Source organism: Choloepus didactylus, chromosome 5 (assembly GCF_015220235.1).
Source record: "Choloepus didactylus isolate mChoDid1 chromosome 5, mChoDid1.pri, whole genome shotgun sequence".
NCBI lineage: Eukaryota > Metazoa > Chordata > Mammalia > Pilosa > Megalonychidae > Choloepus > Choloepus didactylus.
The window spans coordinates 148,541,972-148,562,118 of record NC_051311.1 but is presented as its reverse complement, the minus strand read 5'-3'; the positions used below and the strand labels follow the sequence as shown (position 1 = coordinate 148,562,118).

The 20,147-nt window shown below is 38.2% G+C and overlaps 1 protein-coding gene across 4 annotated transcripts in view; it reads left to right on the top strand.

Annotated features, from left to right (window-relative positions):
* Nucleotides 1-20,147, top strand: part of AMPH (amphiphysin) — a 254,072-nt gene that overhangs the window by 145,403 nt on the left and 88,522 nt on the right. For all 4 annotated transcript variants that reach the window (XM_037837113.1, XM_037837110.1, XM_037837111.1 and 1 more), the window contains 2 exons: nt 16,979-17,086; nt 18,619-18,704. In XM_037837113.1, the coding sequence (XP_037693041.1) occupies nt 16,979-17,086; nt 18,619-18,704 (194 nt within the window). The remainder of the gene's footprint in view (nt 1-16,978; nt 17,087-18,618; nt 18,705-20,147) is intronic.

Genomic DNA, 20,147 nt, shown 5'->3' with positions numbered 1-20,147 from the left:
TTGCAAATGTGAGTGCAAAATCTGATCTTCCCTTGTTTACTTGTTCATTTTGCGTGTGTTGATTGTGCACCTGAGTCTTTTTTCACACCTTGAAATTTTCAGGTTCAAATTGAATGATTAAAGACATAAGCATTTCAAATATATGTGCGTCTGGATCTAAAAATATCTTTCCTGAAATGTTTATCTTATTTGATCCTTGGGTCCATTGCAAAGATAAATATACAAGTGAAGGGTTAAACATAATAGATTTGGAATTGACTCTGGAGGTAAAGGTGGTTTTAAAACCAAAACTATGAGTTGTATGTAGCAAACGATTAGTATTAGCACATCTGCCCTCAAGTTGGAATGCTAGGTAAGTCAGCCGTGTGAGGAGGGTGTGAACCAACATCAATGGGCACCTGTAGCAGATATCTTTTTAGTTGTTTTCTGATGCATAATACATGTTTCCTTGACCCTCCTTGTAGCGTTTGCCAAACACTTTCCTGGAAACTACCTGCCCTGGCACTGGCCTTGCCCTTGAAACCTTGAAACCAAAGAGCACTCATGTAAATGATTTTGGTTTCCTGGGTCCCACACACAGAATGCCTTAAGCTTGTTGGCCAACATGTGAAGCATGTTTTTAGGCACCAGGGACACCAGACAAGAACCTGAGTGGATTGTATGGGATTCATTAGCTCTATTGGAAAAATATCACAGGGACAAATCCAGTTGATGCGTTCTCAGTGATGGTGTCATGATGGAAAGCACAGTGCTTTAATGGACCATGGGATCACTGCATCCTTACTAAAAGCTATGAATCATTTGTTGTTGTTTTTAATTCTGTAAGGAATTAAAAAAATAAAAAAATTTAATTCTGTGAGGCTGCTCACATACATGAGCCTGCAAGAAAAGCGTTTTGGGACATCAGAATATTTTCATAGACCTTCAAATTTTGTCTTGGAATTTGTAGTATTTGAGGAACAAACAGCCGCAGAATCATTATCACACTTCAGAGTATTGTTTATTGCCTGGTAATGTAATCTCCATTATAATCAGTTACCAATAAATCAGAAGAGAAAAAGGGAAAAGTGTTCACCTACCTGAAAATTCCAAAGCAGCTTACAATTTGTCTAAACCATTCACGTGACAGATATTCAGAGTGTGATTAGCTAAGCAAATAAAGGCCATGATTGACTGCAGAGAAAGGATTTGCAAGGTTGTTGAGTTGTAAGAACAAAAACAGTATCATCAACAAAATGTGAAAGATCTTAGTTTTTATGTTGCTTCCCAGAGATCGTTACTTAGAAATTAGACGATAAACACACACACAGGAGTGCCTGTGTTGAGAGATTAAAATAACTTCATGACAAATTATATTGGTGAGTCTATGCAGTTTTTTCTGCATCTGAAAAATAAACTACTTAAGCAGTTTTTCCTGGGGTCTATCATTGAGGTCCTGCACAAAGATGACCCTGCAGTTACCGAACCATCTCAGTAGAGATTTTTCTAGCTCTTTTTCTGGATGCCCTGAAGATAAATGAAATATGTCAGGCCTTTACCTGCATCCTGGAAAGGGGCTGAATCAATTGCTGTCTCTCAAGCCACATTTACAAAACTGGAGTACACCCAGAAGCTATCAACCAAGATAGAGAATTGTGAAACTGTGTCATACAACAAATAACTGAGCCAACTAGAAGTGTGCTTAATTTGGAAAGAATATATTTGGGAGTGGGAGATTAAGCAGGATAGATGTCTTTAGTATTTGAAGGATTTCTCTTCTGTGAAAATGGGCTTAAATTATTCTTTACTCAGTGGGTTGGAAGTTAGAAGTAAGTATAGACACCATCATTTCATCAAATTAGTGCTGAGTGATGATGTAATGAGCGAGTTATTGTTGGAAAGGATTATGATTAAGAATACCGAATGGAGAATTTTCAAAGTGTGGAACACAATTGACATGTCTCCCATTAAAATCTACAGGCCATGTGTAGTTAAAACCTCAGAGCTATTTCCAAATATTTACTCTAGCCCATCAGTGAGAGCTATGAAGTACCATTCTGAAAGAATGATGTTTAGCTTAGCCAACTGTGATTGGCAGGGCACCCTGTGTTATGTTTCCTAGTTTCCCATTATGCAGCACTGACATCTACAATCAATGTTATAATAAGAGCCAGCTTGTCACCAACCCAGGCAGGCTTACAGCTGTGAGCAGTTATTGTAAAATGTAGTTTAGATTCTATCTTGGCTGCTGTGCATGAGCAGCTAAGCATATCTTTCCTACAGTGTGCCAAGATGAATTCCAAATTGGAGTCATTATGGAAATTAAAAAATAGAATAAATCATTTTCTTTACTGTAGAAAGTTAGTGCATAGTGGGAAATCTCAGAAATTATAATTAAATTTACTATTTAATTTACTTAATGACATTTAATTAAATTTACTATTGGATGATTAAATAAAAATTGTATCACCTCCTATAAAAAAGCTAAAGTGTATTAACTTAGGGAATTTGGCTCTTTTCCCCAAGTACCATATAGGTAAGGAAATATCGGTTTGTTTTCCATTAGAAAGATGTAGCCATCAAAATGAGTGATGACCTTTAAAATAGTCACTTGTACCATGAGTCACATTATTTACTTTACTTTTTGTTTTTGAGCAAAAAAAAAAAAAAGAGATTACCCAGTACATTCTTCCACCTTATCCCAAGACTTGGCTGCAATTGAATTTTGGCTTCTTTCGAAAATCAAATTCATCTCCAGAGAATAAAGATTTGCTGCTCAGAAGATATTAAAGGAGTCCTCCTCCCTTCCCAAGCAAATCCACAAAGAAGAGTTTCATAAAATTTGCCTGTTATTACACAAGAACGTTGTTTAAGGGGCAATGCTCCTTTGAAGATAACAGTTCAGGTGTTTAAAAAAAAAAAAATCTTTGTCTTCCATACATTATTTGAAGGGCTTCACTCTACTGTGTCTGGGTTAATTAATCTCATATCTTTAAGTGAATGTGGATGTTTCAGTCATGCTTCTTGCTCTGATGCCAGTGAAGTGAAGGAGATTGGGAAAAACTAAATGGAAATAACTGCTCCAACCTACCTCTCCCCGGTTCTGAAGGCAGATGTAGAGGAATGGCACAGAGTAACAGAATCCTTCAGAGGAACAGAGTAGGAACTGTTAGAAGGAGCACTGTCCAAGAGTCAGGAGCAAGGCTGGGACGGGTAAGGCAAGCGAGGCACTTTTTGGCATAAACTATTAGGACGCACTTACGCTCAGGTGCTGAACCTGTACTTACATGACCCTGACTTCTTTACATTTTGCATCCCAGCCACCTCACTTGCTTCGCCCTAATACGCCAACACGTCAAGAGACCTGGGTTCTGACTCTGCCTTATCACGGACTTGTTGAGCAATTCTGGACAAGTTAGAGGTTAATCTCATGCAACTTCAAATTCCCTACCTGTAAAATGGGAACGATACCTACAAGACCACACTATAGGATGCTGTGAGGGTCCATGGCATGTGACTATGTTTTGTATGTAATTATTGTTTTTCTCCTTCTTCCTCCCTATAAAATTTAAGGATTTTTTTAAGGGTCTCCTTCTTCAATGTTCTCAGTATTAGACTACCTGAGCATAACTGGATCACTGGGAGCTTGTTAAAAATTCATATGCCCAGGTCTCATCTCAGAACAATTAAACCAGGATCTCTCAGGCCAGGTCCCAGGAATCAATACACTTTATCTGTGCTCTTAGTTTGTTAATTGTATCTCTTTATTTAACTTATACTTTTAGTGGTTGCCATAGGATTTACAATATATGTCTTTAACTTATGATCTAACTTCACTTTAAATTAAACTATATATAGTTTAAGAACCTTACACCAGTATACTTCTGGTTCCTCCTGCCTTTCTTTTGTGCTATTGTTGTCATACATTTTACTTTTACAGATGTTGTAAACTCCACAGTACACTGTTCCTCATTTTTGCTTTAGATGATCGATTATCTTTTAAAGCAATTAAAAATAAGAAAACAAAATCTGTTATATTTACCTCCGTTTTTACCTTTTCTAGTATGTACTCATTATTTAGCTCCATCTGGCACATCTTATGCTGGGAATGAATGATCTCAGATGTTGTTTGTATGGGAAAAACCTTATCTCACCTTGGCTTTAGAAAGATATTTTCTTTGGACATAAAATTCTGAGTTGACACTTTAAAAGCTTTATCAGTAGTTCGAAGATGTCACTCTATTTTGTTCTGGCTTGCATAGTTCCTGAAGATTAGTCTGTTGTAATGCTTACCTTTGTTCTTCTGTATTACCTTTTTTTTCCTTTATTTTAAGCAATTTGGCTATGATGTATTTATAGTGTATTTTTTTTTTTTTTTTGTATTTATCCTTCTTGGGATTCTTTGAGTTTCTTAGACATGTAATTTGATGTTTTTTATTAATTTATAAAATTCTCAGCCATTGTCTCTTCAAGCATTTCTTCTAATTCCTCCTCTCTCCTTAAGAGATTCCAATTATATTTTGTTAGACCATTTGATATTTTATCACAGATATTTTGTGTTCTATTTCTGGTAGGGGTTTTAAAAACTCTTCTCTCTTTGTTTTTTATTTTTAATCATATTTTTTATTGTAGAATATAACATATATACATAAAAGTGATAACTTTCCAAGTGCAATTTAAGAAGTAGTTAGCAAATTTCAAAGAATGTTATGGGTTACATTTCCTCAGTCTCAGTTATTTCCTTATTGTGAAATATATATGCAAAAAGGTAATATCTTTCAAAATATGCTTTAACAAATAGTTATATAGGACATGTCCAAAAATGTTACAATTCAGTTATTTCCATATTGTGAAATATAACATACAAAAAAGTGATAACTTTCAAATTATAGTTTAACAAGTAGCTAAAGAACAAATTTCAAAGGATGCTTTGGGTTAGCAGTCCATCATTTCGTTTCTTTCCTTCTGACTATTCTAATACACTAGCAACTAAGAAGAAGAAAATTATATAGAGATTCAGTATTCATAATCTCTTGTTAAATTTCAACTTGTCTGTTGCTGCCCCTTCCTCTAGTGTAATCGCTTTCCCAATCTTCACAGATGCCTAGGCAGTGACCACCCTAACTTGTTCAGGTTGAAAAGAGGTGTCAGCATTATGGGAAAAGGGAAGAAATCTGGTTGATGTTCTTGAAGATGATATTGCCTCTGGGTTTGGGGACTTAGCTGGCATAGGAGTTCTCTGGAGGATTTAAGTTCCTGAAGAATAAACTTAGTGAGTGAAACTATTATGGAGTCTCAAATAGGAATCTGGGTATTCTTTAGGGTTTTCGGGATTACTGTTGACTTGAGCTTATCATACTGTGGTCATTTGGCAAATTTAGCTGAAGCTTGCATGGGAGTAACCTCCAGGACAGCTTCTTGACTCTATTTGAATTCTCTTAGCCCTGAAACCTTATGTTGTTGCCTTCCTTTTCCCCCTCTTGGTCAAAAAAGCACTCTCAACTCCCTTGATAATTCAGGGAGTTCATAGAAGTGGTAACATACAATATCTCTCCTTTCGTGTCTGACTTATTTCACTCAGCATTGTATCTTCAAGGTTCATCCATGTTGCCATGTGTTTTGGGACCTTGTTCCTTCTTACTACTGACTGCATAATATTCCAGCACACACACATACACACACACACACACACACACACACACACACACACACACACACACATCACATTTTATTTACCCACTCGTCTGTTGGAGGACACTTGGATTGTTTCCATCTCTTGGCAATTGTGAACAGTGCTGCTATGAACATCAGTGTGCAAATGTCTGTCTGTGTCACTGCTTTCAGATCTTCTGGTTTATACTGAGAAATGGAGTTGCCAGGCTGTAGGGTAGTTCAATATCTATTTTTCTGAGAAACTGCCAAACTGTTATCCATAGTGGCTGTACCATTATACATTCCTGCCAGCGCTGAGGGAGAGTTCCAATTTCTCCAGATCATCTCCAACATTTATTGTTTCCTATTTGATTAATGGCAGCCATTCTTGTTGGTATGAAATGGTATTTCATTGTGGTTTTGATTTGCATCTCCCTAATAGCTAGGGAAGATGAATATTTTTTAATGTTTAGCCATTTGTATTTCCTCTTTGGAAAAATACCTTTTCATATCTTTTGCCCATTTTATAATTGGGCTGTTTGTACTACTGTTGTTGAGTTGTTGGATTTCTTTATATATGCAGGATATCAGTCTCTTTTCGGATATATGGTTTCCAAATATTTTCTCCTGTTGAGTTGCACCTGTTCACCTTTTTGACAAAGTTTTTTGAGGTACAGAAGCTTTTGATTTTGAGGAGTTCTCATTTATCTATTTTTCCTTTGTTTCTTGTGCTTTGGGTATAAGGTCTAAGAAGCTACCTCCTATTACTAGATCTTGAAGATGTTTCCCTATATTATCTTCTAAGAGTTTTATTGTGCTGTCTCTTATATTGAGGCTTTTGATCCACTTTGAGGTAATTTCTGTATAGGGTGTGTTGTAGGGGTCCTCTTTCATTCTTTTGGTTATGGATATCCAATTTTCCCAGCTCCATTTGTTGAAGAGACTTTCGTGTCCCAGTTCTTTGGATTTGGGGGCCTTATCAAAAATCAGTAAACCGTAATGGAGGTCTATTTCTGAACTCTCAGTTTGATTCCATTTATCAATATGTCTATCTTTGTGCCAGTACCATGCTGTTTTGACCATTGTGGCTTTATAGTAGGCCACAAAGTCAAAGTGTGAGTCCTCCCACTTCGTTCATCTTTTTTAGGAATTTTTTTGCAATTCGAGGCCCTTTTCCCTTCCAGATAAATTTGATAACTAATTTTTCCAAGTCTGCAAAATAGGTTGTTGGAATTTTGATTGGAATTATGTTGAATGTGTATATCAGTATGGGTAGAATTGATATCTTAATGATGTTTAGTCTTCCTATCCATGAGCATGGAATATTTTTCCACCTATTTAGGTCCTTCTTAAAATTTTTTTTAGTAGATCTTTGTAATTTTTTGTGTAGAGGTCCTTTACATCCCTGGTTAAGTTTATTCCTAGTACTTGATTATTTTAGTTGTTCTATTGCAAATGGAAAATTTTTTATTGCCTCTTCAGTTAGGTCATTACTACTGAACAGGAACATTACTGACTTATGAGCATTAATCTTATATCCTGCCACTCTGCGGAATTTTTTTATTAGGTCAGGAAGCTTTGTCATAGAATTCTCAGGATTTTCTAAATATAAGATCATATCATCTACAAATAATGACAGTTTTACTTCTTCTTTCCAGTTTTGCTACCTTTAATTTCTTTGTCTTGGTAAATTGTTCTGGCTGGAACTTCTAGCACAATGTTGAAATATAATGGTGACAGTGGGCATCCTTGTCTTATTCCTGACCTTAGGGGGAAGGCTTTCAGCCTCTCACCTTTGAGTACTTTGCTGGCTGTGGGTTTTTCATATATGCCCTTTATCATGTTGAGGAAGGTTCCTTCAATTCCTACCTTTTGAAGTGTTTTTATCAAAAGGGATGTTGAATTTTGTCAAATGCTTTTTTAGCATCTATCCAGATGATCATTTGATTTTTCACTTTTGATTTGTTAATGTGTTGTATTACATTAATTGATTTGCTTACGCTGAACCATCCTTGTATGCCAGGAATGAACCCTACTTGGTCGTGGTGTATAATTCTTTTAATGTGCCTTTGGATTCAATTTTCAAGTATTTTGTTTTGGATATTTGCATCTGTATTCATTAGGGAGATTGGCCTATAGTTTTCCTTTTTGGTAGTGTCTTTATCTGGTTTTAGTATCAGAGTGATACTCGCTTCATAAAATGAGTAAGGTAGTGTTCTTTTTTCTTCAATTTTTTATAAGAGTTTCAGCAGGAATTGTGTCAATTCTTTTTGGAAAGTTTGGTAAAATTCTGCTGTGAAGCCATCTGGCCCTGGGCTTTTATTGTAGGTAGATTTTTTTAATGCATTCTTAAAATTGTGAACTTTAACATATATACATAACAGTGATAACTTTCAAAGTATGATTTACCAAGTAGTTAGAGTGCAAATTTCAAAGAATGTTATGGATTACAGTTCCACAATTTCAGTTATTTCCATTATTGTAAAATATAGCATATATATAGAAAGGTGTTAACTTTTGATGTACAGGAAAGTTATATAGGTAATTTCAAAAATTGTTATGGGTTATAGTTCCACAGTTTCAGTTCTTTCCTTATTGTGAAATATGGGTATATACAGAAAGGTGAAAACTTTCAAAGCACAATTCAATGAATAGCTTATAGAGCAAATTTCAAAGAATGTTCCAACATTTCAGTTATTTCTTTCTAGCTATTCTAATACCTTAGTATCTGTTCTTGTTTTCTAATGCTGCCTTATGCAAAATAGCAGAAATGGATGGCTATTATAAAGGGGGTTTATTTGATTACAAAGTCACAGTCTTAAGGCCATAAAAGTGTCCAAGCTAAGGCATCAACAGTAGGGTTACTTCACAGAAGAATGGCCAGTGGCATCTGGAACACCTCTGTTGTCTGGGAAGGCATGCCACTGGTGTCTTCTTCCTTTGCTCCCAGGTTTTGTTTCAAAATGGCTTTCTCCCAGGGTTTTTCTCTCTAGGTGTCTGGGGGTATTCTCTTAGTTCCTCCCAGGCAAACTCTGGAGTAGCAAAAGTCTACTTTCAATGGCCATCTTCAAAATATCTCTCTTGGCTGTAGGTAACATCAGGGGTCTGCAACTCCAAGCATGTCTAAACATCAGTATCAGCAAGCATCTGGGCCTGTGTGGCTCTCCTTTAAAGTACTCCTATGATTAAATCAAGATCCATGCTGAATGGGTGGGGACATGCCTCCATGGAAATAATCTAATCAAAGGTGTTACCCACAGTTGGGTGGGTCACATCTCCATGGAAACAACCTAATCCAAAGATTCCAACCTAATCAACACTAATACATCTGTTCCCACAAGTTTGCATTAAAGAACATGGCTTTTTGGGGTACATAATACATCAATCAGCACAGCATCTAAAATATATAAATATATGAATATAAAGTTTCAGTATTCGTAATCCTTTGTTAAATCCTTTCCAGTTTGTTAATGCTGCCAGAACGCAAAATACCAGAAATGGATTGACTTTTGTAAAGGGGGTTTATTTGGTTACACGGTTATAGTCTTAAGGCCATGAAGTGTCCAAGGTAAGGCATCAAGAATAGGGTACCTTTACTGGAGAAAGGTTATTAGCATCTGAAAAACCTCTGTTAGCTGGGAAGGCACGTGACTGGTGTCTGCTTACTTCCAGGTTGTGTTTCAAAATGGCATTCTCCAAAATATCTCTGTGTTAGCTCGTGGGGGAAAACTCTGGGCTAATACTCCCAAAGCATTAGCAAAACTCTGCTTTCAATGGCCATCTTCAAAATATCTCTGTAAATTGCAGCTCTAAGCTCCTTCTGTTTGAGCTCTCATATAGGGCTCTAGTAAACTAATCAAGGCCAGTGCTGGATGGGTGGGGCCATGCCTCCATGGAAATGATCTAATCTGAGTTTTCACCTACATTTCGGTGGGTCACATCTCCATGGAAACAACCTAATCCAAAGATTCCAATCTAGTCAACGCTGGTACCTCTGCCCCCACAAGATTGCATTAAAGAACATGGCATTTTGGGGGACATAATATATCCAAACCAGCACAAATCCTATCTTGTGCTACCCCTTCTTCTCATTTAATCTCTTTCTCAATCCTCAGGGGTGTCTAGGCAGTGACCACTCTAACTTGTTTTTATTGAAAGGAGGTGTTGATAGGTATGGGGAAGGGGGCTGCATCAGGTTCTCTGGAGATGTCTCTTAGGCATAATTATAGGAAGGCTTAGCCTCCTATTTACAGCTGTAGTAGATTTTTGATGACTGACTGGGTTTCTTTGCTTGTGATTGGTTTGTTGAGGTCTTCTGTTTCTTCTTGGGTCAGTCTAGATTGTTCATGTGTTTCCAGGAAATTGTCCATTTCCTCTACATTGTCTAGCTTCGTGGCATACAGTTGTTCATAGTATCCTTTTATGATTTTTTATTTCTTTGGGATCTGTAGTAATTATCCCCTTCTCATTTCTGATTCTGTTTATTTAAGTCTTCTCTCTCTTTGTCTTTATCAGTCTGGCTAAGAGTCTGTCAATATAGCTGATCTTTTCAAAGGGTCTGCCAATCTTGTTGATCTTCTTTGGTTTTATTTATTCTCTCTATTGTTATTTTTTGTTCTCCAGCTCATTCATTTCTGCTTTAATCTTTATTTCTTTTCTTCTGCTTGCTTTAGGGTTAGTTTGCTGATCATTCTCTAGCCTCCTCAGTTGTTCAGGTAGGTCTTTGATTTTAGCTCTTTCTTGCTTTCTGGTACATGCATTTAGAGCTATAAATTTCCCTCTCAGCTCCGCCTTTGCTGCATCCCACAGGTTTTGGTATGTTGTGTTCTCATTTTCATTTGTCTCTAGATATTTACCGATTTCTCTTGCAGTTTCTTTTTTGATCCACTGGTTGTTTAGGAGTGCATTGTATAACCTCCATATATTTGTGAAAGATCTGGTTCTTTGGTGGTTGTTGATTTCTAGTTGCATTCCATTTTGGTCATGGCATGTACTTTGAATAATTTCAGTCTTTTTAAATTTGTTAAGACTTGTTTTGTACCCCAGCCTATGATCCATCCTGGAGATGTTCCATGGGCACTAGGGAAGAATGTATATCCTGGTACATTGGAATGTAATGATCTCTATATGTCTGTTAGGCCTAATTCACTTATCATAAAGTTTAGATTTTTAGTATCCGTATTGGTTCTCTTTCTAGTTGTCCTATTTAAAGAAGAGAGTGATGTATTGAAGTCTCCCACTGTTATTGTAGAAACATCAATTGCTCCCTTTGGTTTAGCCAATGTTTGTCTCATGTATTGACTGGGTGTATAAACATTTATAATTGTTATTTCTTCTTGGTGACTTGTCCCTCTTATTAATATATGGTGTCCTTCTTGATTTCTTATGACATCTTTTTATTTGAAGTCTGTTTTGTCCTATATTAGTATAGCTACCCCAGCTTTCTTTTGGTTATATATTGAGCAGAATATTTTTTTCTCTCCTTTCTCTTTCAGTCTCCTTGTGTCACAGGGTCTAAGATGAGTCTCTTGTAAACAGCATATCTTTGGGTTCTTTTTTTTAATCCATTCTACCAGTCTGAACCTTTTTTTTTTTTTAAATTTTTATTGAGATTGTTCACATACCATACAATTATCCAGAGATTCAAAGTGTACAATCAGTTGCCCCTGGTACCCTCATACAGCTGTGCATCCATGGTCACACTTAATTTTTGTTCAATTTTTAGACTCTTTTCATTATTCCAGACAAGAAACAAAGTGAAAGATGAAAAAAGAAAAAAAAAAAAAGAAAACTCGAATCCTCCCATATCCCTAACCAACCCCCCTCAATTGTTAACTCGTAGTATTGGTATAGTACATTTGTTACTGTTTATGAAAGAACATTGAAATACTACTAACTGTAGTATATAGTTTGCAATAGTTATATATTTTTTCCCTATATGCCCCTCTATTATTAACTTCTAATTGTATTGTCATACATTTGTTCTGGTTCATGGAAGAGATTTCTAATATTTGTACAGTTAATCATGGACATTGCCCACCATAGGATTCAGTTTTATACGTTCCCATCTTTTGACCTCCAGTTTTCCTTCTGGGGACATATATGACTCTGAGCTTCCCCTTTCCACCTCATTCACACACCATTCAGCACTGTTTGTTATTCTCACATCTTGCTACCAACACCCCTGTTCATTTCCAAACGTTTAAGTTCATCCTAGTTGAACATTCTGCTCATACTAAGCAACCACTCCCCATTCTTTAGCCTTGTCCTATATCTTGGTACCTTATACTTCATGTCTATGAGTTTACATGTTGTAATTAGTTCCTATCAGTGAGACCTTGCAATATTTGTCCTTATTTGTCTGGCTTATTTCACTCAATGTATTGCCCTCGAGGTTTCTTCATCAACCCGTTTTGTTTTTTTTTTTTTAAGACAGTTTTGTTCACACACCGTACATTCCATCCTAAGTCAACAATCGATGGTTCTCTGTATGGTCACATATGTATGTGTTCACCACCTTCACCACTATCTATACAGGGGCATCTACATTTCTTCCACAAGGCAGGAGGGAGAGTCAAAGAAGGTAGAGAGGCAAAAGAAAAAGAAAAAAGAAAGAGGAAAAAAAATGACAGCTGGGAAGCAGCAAAAGGAAAGATAACCTTAAATCAAAGTACAGTAAAGAGTCTGACAACACTGCCAATGTCAAGTGTCTAACACGCCTCCTCTATCCCCTCCTCTTATTTGCATTTACCTTGGTATATTGCCCTTGTTACATTAAAGGAAGCATAATACAATGGTTCTGTTAGTTACAGTCTCTAGTTTGTGCTGATTGCATCCCTCCCCCAATGCCTCCCCATTTTTAATACCTTGCAAAGTTGACATTTGCTTGTTCTGCCTCATAAAAGAACATATTTGTACATTTTATCACGATTGTTGACCACTCTGGATTTCACCAAGTTACACAGTCCCAGTCTTTATCTTTCCTCCTTTCTTCTGGTATCTCACATGCTCCCAGCTTTCCTCTCTCAACCATATTCATACTTGTCTTTGTTCAGTGTACTTACATTGCTGTGCTACCATCTCCCAAAATTGTGTTCCAAACCACGCACTCCTGTCTTCTCCTATCACTCTGTAGTGCTCCCTTTAGTATTTCCTGTAGGGCAGGTGTCTTGTTCACAAAGTCTCTCATTGTCTGTTTGTCGGAAAATATTTTGAGCTCTCTCTCATATTTGAAGGACAGCTTTGCTGGATATAGGATTCTTGGTTGGCAGTTTTTCTCTTTCAGTATCTTAAATATATCCCACCACTTCCTTCTTGCCTCCATGGTTTCTGCTGAGAGATCCGCACATAGTCTTATTAAGCTTCCTTTGTATGTGATGGATTGCTTTTCTCTTGCTGCTTTCAGGATTCTGTCTTTGTCTTTGACATTAGATAATCTGATTATTAAGTGTCTTGGCATAGGCCTATTCAGATCTATTCTGTTTGGAGTACACTGCGCTTCTTGGATCTGTAATTTTATGTCTTTCATAAGAGATGGGAAATTTTCATTCATTATTTCCTCTGTTATTGCTTCTGCCCCTCTTCCCTTCTTTTCTCTGGGACACCAATGATACGTACATTCTTGTACTTTGTTTCGTCCTTAAGTTCCTGGAGACGTTGCTCATATTTTTTTGTTCTTTTCTCCATTTGCTCTTTTGTGTGTAGGCTTTTAGGTGTTTTGTTCTCCAGTTCCTGAGTGTTTTCTTCTGCCTCTTGAGATCTGTTGTTGAATGTTTCCATTGTGTCTTTCATCTCTTGTGTTGTGCCTTTTATTTCCATAGATTCTACTAGTTGTTTTTTTGAGCTTTTGATTTCTGCCTTATGTATGCCCACTGTTTTATTTATAGCCTTTATCTCTTTTGCCAAATCTTCTCTAAACTTTTTGAATTGCTCTAGCATTAGTTGTTTAAATTCCTGTATCTCAGCTGAAGTGTACGTTTGTTCCTTTGGGCCATAGCTTCGTTTTTCTTAGTGTAGGTTGTAGTTTTCTGTTGTCTAGGCGTCTGACCTCCTAGGCCGCCCCATTCAGGTTTTCCCAAACGAGAACAGGTTCAGGTCACAGAAGGAGGAAATATTCAGTATCCAGTTTCCCTGATTGTTTTTCTTAGAGGTCTGACACACGCTATGCTTTTCTGCCTGGCAGGTGCACCTGTCAGCCTGTCACCGGCTGGTATAAGGGGGTGTGGCCTGTTGCTCTCCTCCCCCAGGCTTTGGGGTCTGGTTCTGGTAAGGCAGGCAGTAGAGCTGGGCCCCTCCTTTTCCTCTTGGGAAGGTATGCCTCCTCCAGAGATGTCACTTGCATATCAATAAGTTCTTTGTTTCTCTGACTCTGCTGGTCGAAGTGCTGTGATTTAAAAATGGCTGAGGCTTTCTTTACTGCAAAGCGCTGCAGGCTGAAAATGGCTTAGGCTTTCTCCACAGAGAGAGAAAGGGACAGAAAGCTCCCAGTTTCACCTGTCAGCCAGAGATAGCACCCGATCCTCTGGGCTCCCCATCCTGAGACAGATATGTCTCCCAACTCTCCCAAGGTCAGTTGTCACCAAAAGCCTCTGTCTGCTTGTTGAAGATTCACTGTCTGTATTGAGCAGTTAACATTAAAACCCCAGTTGGAGCTGGGCGGAGAGAGTGCTGCTCTCTAGCACCACAAGGCTTCCGTGGGGGAGGGGCTCTCGGCTCTCAGCTCTCAGGGCGGGTCTGCAGTTTTTACTTATAGATTTTATACTATGATCTTGGGCATTCCTCCCAATTCAGGTTGTTGGATGATGAGTGGACAGTCATGTTTATCACCCCGCAGTTATTCCAGGTTATTTACTAGTTTTTTGGTCATTTATGAATTGTTCCAGGGGGATATAACAGTCTTCCACTTCTCTCTATGCTGCCGTCTTAGCTCCTCCCTCCCAGTCTGTGTCTTTTAATTCTTGAGTTTAATCCATTTATGTTCAAAGTTATTACTGTGGAGGGAGTTCTTGAACCAGCCATCTTATCCTTTGGTCTTTAGTTGTTAGACCTACTTCTTCCCACTCTTTTTTTTTCCTTTAAGTTACCCTTACTTATACCCTTCAGTTCTGTGCCCTTCTCCAGACCTCTCCCTCCTTTCTTTTTTTCTCAGCTGGTAGAGCTCCCTTTAGTATTACTTGTAGAGCAGGTTAGCAAATTCTCTCAGCATTTGTTTGTCCGTGAAAATTTTGAAGGAGCGTTTTGCTGGAGAAGAATTCTTGGCTGGCAATTTTTCTCTTTCAGAATCTTAAATATGTCATATCACTGCCTTTTTACCTCCATGGTGCCTGCTGAGTAGTCAGTACTGTCTTATGTTGTTTCCCTTGTATGTGATGAATGTTTCTCCCTTGCTGCTTTGAGAACTTTCTCCTTCTCTTCAGCATTTGGCAATCTAAGCAGTATATGTCTCGGAGTAGGTTTATTTGGATTCATTCTATTTGTAGTTTGTTGGGCATCTTTGATTTGCATATTTATGTCATTTAGAAGGGTTGGGAAGTTTTCCCCAACTGTGTCTTGAAACACTCTTCCTAGCCCTTTACCCTTGTCTTGTCCTTTTGGGGCACCAATGATTCTTTTATTTGTTCACCTCATGTTGTCCATCATTTCTGTGAGATGTAGTTCAAATTTTTTTATTTTTTTCCCCATTTGTTCTTTTGTGTGCTTGCATTCAATTACTGTGTCCTCAAGTTCACTTATCATTTCTTCTGCCTCTTCAAATCTGCTGTTGTGTTTCTCTAGTGTTTTTAATTTGATCCAAAGTGTCTTTTTTTCCATAAGATCTCCTATATTTTTTAACTCTTTCAAATTCTTCTTTATGGTATTCTAGAGTCTTCTTGATTTCCTTTATGTCTTTAGCCATCTTGTTGAAGTTATTTTGGAGATTTGTTTGTACTTGTTGAAGTTATTTTGGAGATTCAGTTGCTCTAAATTTTGTGTCTCTTCTGGCTTTTTAACTTGTTCATTTGGCTTGTCCATATGTTTTGGATTCTTCAAGTGCTTTGTGATTTTCTGTTGGCTTTGGGGCATTTGTCTTGATAAGGCTCTTTTGGAAAATGCAGGATTATTTGAGCATTTATATATTATTTGGGAGAGTTATAGCTTTCTGGCGTGCAGTTTCCCTAACCTACCAGCAGGTGGCACTCTCAAGTGGTGTTTCTCTAACTTCTGTGCACTGCATGGAGTCCAAACCAGATGGGGAATCATTCAGTGCACTGGCCAGTTCTCCATGTGCACTGGGGACTGCCTGCCCTGGGACAACAACATGGGCCCTGAGCAGTTAGACAGAGAGTATGCTGAAGGGCACCCGGCAGATGCAACATGCCCAGCTCCTTGCCTGCCATGTACCCTGAGTCTGTGGGGTATGGGAGGGGCTTCTGATCATCGGTATGGTGACTTCTCCTTTTCCCGCCTCTCCTGGACTTCCCTGGGGGGAGAGCAAACACTGTCTCCTAGGTTCTCTCATAGGAGCTCCCAGCCATCTGACTGTGGAGGATCATCTCTCCAGCTAACTGCAAAGGTAGGTGTATGGGAGTAGAGAGCTGCTGCTCACTCCCCTTGCCCAGAGGTGGTCTTGCTCCTGCTGGCCCAGAAGTGGTCCTGGCCAAAAAAAAAAAAAAAAACACCTCACCTGGCTCCTCCAGTCGCTGTCTCTAGTGTTTTTCTCCACATCCCCTCCACATACTGTGGGGGACCGTCTATGGCCTTCTCTTTGTGTGTTAATGGAAGTAATTTGTCTTGACAGTAATTTCTTTTGACAAGTGCACTGTTTCTGTCCGCAGCTGTGTCAAGTCTAGTGCTGGGCCCTAGGAATCAGGATATTTTTAAAGTTCCTCAGATGATTCTGATGTCCAGAAGGGTTGAGAAACACCACTAGGAAGGGAATATTCTTTATAGAACTGATGTTAGCATTAATTAGCATTACTAGAATTATGAAACCAAATCCTAATATAGCGTTCCACCCTCTTCAAGACAGTACATTTAAAGATTAAGAGTGGAGGCTAATGGAACTATAGGTTTACCCCCTTCCCCAAATGATTCTGAAATTTTTCTGATCTCTGACCACACACTCAGCCTTCAACTTATCATGGTTGGTTTACCTGTTATCAGAAGGAACATATTAATTTAATGGTTTCCACACAAAGGGTTGGAAGCTGCAGTCTGATTTCCAGGAGTCATTTGTTTACTGAAATTCAACTTCATGGTTATCTACAGCCAAGGTTCTCAAATACTCCCCACAAGGAAAGCATGTTGGTAGTTTAAAAGGGGCTGTGTCTCCATGGTCTGTCTTAGTGTGTTACTTCCCTGTTGGCAGAATCGCATCGCAAAGCGGAGCAGGAAGCTGGTGGACTATGACAGTGCCCGCCACCACCTGGAAGCTTTGCAGAGCTCCAAGAGGAAGGACGAGAGTCGCATCTCGAAGGTAAGGGTTGGTGTCAGTTCGTTTGACCACTGACACTACTCTATGTTTTAGGACCCATAGCAACTTTCCTTTTTGAAATTAAATATTTCTTTTTTATGGGAAACTGGTTGGAATCAGGGCAAAATTTAAACTGAAACTTGGTGCTTGTGGACTGCTTTCCATATTTTTTAAACTACAAATAAGGTTTTTCATGCTACTATAGAGTTGACATGGGTGGCACTGGCTCACATATTTTGATTGGAAAAGACTTTGCTCCCAGTAGTGTTGTAGGATCAAAGAAGTAATGCATGTCTGCATTTGTTCGTGTAGCTGTGGTCCATGCTTAGTGCTTGAATGGAGATTCAAATGGGACATTAAGTTTGACATTCTCAGGCAGGCATAATTTGTGATTGACTGTATAGACATGTACTATATTTTCATAACATTCGTTTCTTTTAGAAAACCCATTTCAGTAGCTGTTACCATGTCTGTCAATAATTACAGATAACAACTTACTAAAGTCACCTGCTCACTTCTGCTTCCAGTCTTGCTCTCACATATCTGCCTATAAAACTGCCTAAATGCTCTTTCTAAATTAAGTATATATTTTCCTCGACTGCATAAATATTTTAATGGCTAGCATTGCCTTTAGAAAAAAATTCTAAATTTCTTAGCATGGCATATAAGACCTTCACAATTTGATTATAACTGTCTGTCTGTCCCATTCAACTTTCAAGTCGTCATCTTCCTCCTTCTCTCCTTCCCCCATACACATGCACTAATTTCCAGCCTGTGGCTGACACATCAGTTCCTGAGCAGCTGTAACAACATCTGCCCTTTATGGATGGCTTCATAGATGCCAGGCACTATGTTCAACTCTTCATCTATGTTACCTCTCCCATATCCTCACAGCAATCTGGAGCTAGGTGTTATTACTGTTCCTATTTTATGAATGAAGTGTTTGAGGTGCAGAAAGGTAAAGCAGTCTGACAAGGTCACACATTACTAAGCTAGAATTCCAACTCAAGTCACTCTACTTTTGTGTATTGTAATGTCTACCATACCTACTTCTTACCAAGTATTTTCTGATTCTCCAAGATTCAGTTGAAATATCACCTCTTCTGTGGAGCTTACTCTGTTCTTTGCATCACCCTCCACAATAGCATGCTCCATTATACAAGTTATCATTTTGTAATCTAATTATTTGGACTTCTCCACTAAACTGGGAGTTTCATTGGGGAGCATCCATATCCAGTATCCAAAGCAAAACTGTGTATGTGACTGGCAGCTGACACATTTTTGTAGAATGAATGAATCAGCCAGCAATTGAAGGTGCAGCCATTGTAAACAAGCCAGATTTCCTGTTTTAATGAGGCTGAATATTTCATTTCTTATTGAAAAACTGCTGTGGATTTTAACCAAATTTCTCTCCTTCTAAAATGTTCCCAGACTTCCATAAAGTTCTTCCTGTTATATGTTAAATGACATTGTATATGGAAATGGCTTTTGTTATGTGACATTTTTAGTGGAAATAAATGTCGTGTCAATTCTAGGCTGAAGAGGAGTTTCAGAAAGCACAGAAAGTATTTGAGGAGTTTAACGTTGACTTACAAGAAGAGTTACCATCATTATGGTCAAGGTAAAGACTTTCTGTAAAGGTTATATATGTCCCTTTAGGAAGTTCAAGAATAGTGAGTATCTCTTTTCTTGTCCATATTGCCTGTGATCTTTCAGTGTAGCCCAGTGGAACTGTTCTGTAGCTACACTTTCTGATATGGTAGAAACTAGTCACATGTGGCTGTCAAGCACTGGAAATATGGTTATTTTGACTAGAGAACTGAATTTTAAATTTATTTCATTTAAATTTAAGTTTAAATAGCCCTAAATTGTTCGTAGCTACCATATTGCAACGCACAGTTCTAGACTTGGATATAGTTCCCAGTTGGAGAATCAAATCTTAATTAGAGGCATTAGAAGAACTGTACTGAACTTTGAAATTTCCTAGAATGCCTTTTCAGCTCTGGGTGGAACTCCTTTATTCTAAGAGCTTCTGTAGTCTGGCTTAGATGCCAAGCCTCTACTCCCAGCCCTGATCTTTTTACCTGAACTCCATTCCTATTTCAGGTACTAAATTTTCTTGTTATTTCCAGGTATGCAGTATTTCTAATGGAATTAAGTATATTTTCCATTATTCATCTATTTTTCCTGTTCATTGGTAGAATCAAAAAGTTGTTGGATGAAGTAAGGCCTAACCCCCCTCAGTTTCTATCGGTACCCTCACACTACCACCCAAAATAATCGTAGTTGTGCTTTCTGTGAAAACATTGCTTTCAGTCAACTCCTCTATCCCCAGTGTCCAACCAGATTGTTGCCCCTATAACCTTCCTATATTGTAAGTTAGAGAAAGCTTCTCTCAAAGAGAAAACGAATGTATGAGGAAAAGGGCGATTGGGAAAAACACTGAGTTCTTTTCTGTATATGCTGAGTTTGGAAGAATCACAGGGAAATACAAATAGATATGTCTAGTAGGTGTGGAGCTAGCTAGGTATGGAGCTGAAAAGAGAAGTTTGGAAGCCATTACCACATGGGTTGCAGTTGACGCCGTGGGAGTTGTTGAGATAGGTGGTCAGATAGTTTAAATGGTAAGATGAGGGCCAAAGACAACCTTCAAGAACACCAGCATTTACAGAGTGTGCAGAAGAGCCTAAGAAGAGATAATCAGAGATGCAGAGGGAAACCTGGAAGAGAGAAGTATCCTAAAATGCCAAGAATGAAGAGAATTGGGAAAAAATGAGAGAGTACCTCTTTTGAGAAGAGTCATCTGCAATAGAGAGACTAAGTAGATGAGGACTAACAGGACATTGCCTTTGACAACTAGGAGGTTGGTGAACTTCCACAAATGTTTCAGTAGATGTTAGTTGGAAGCTTGACCACTAGCGCTGAAGACTCTATGTATGGGATGAAGAAGCAGGAAAAGTGACTGTTGTTGGTTATTTTGAGGCTCTCAACTACGATGAGCATAAGGATAGTGGGCAGCAAATACAGGAGAATGATAGGGTGAAGGAGCCTTTCAAAAGGAACA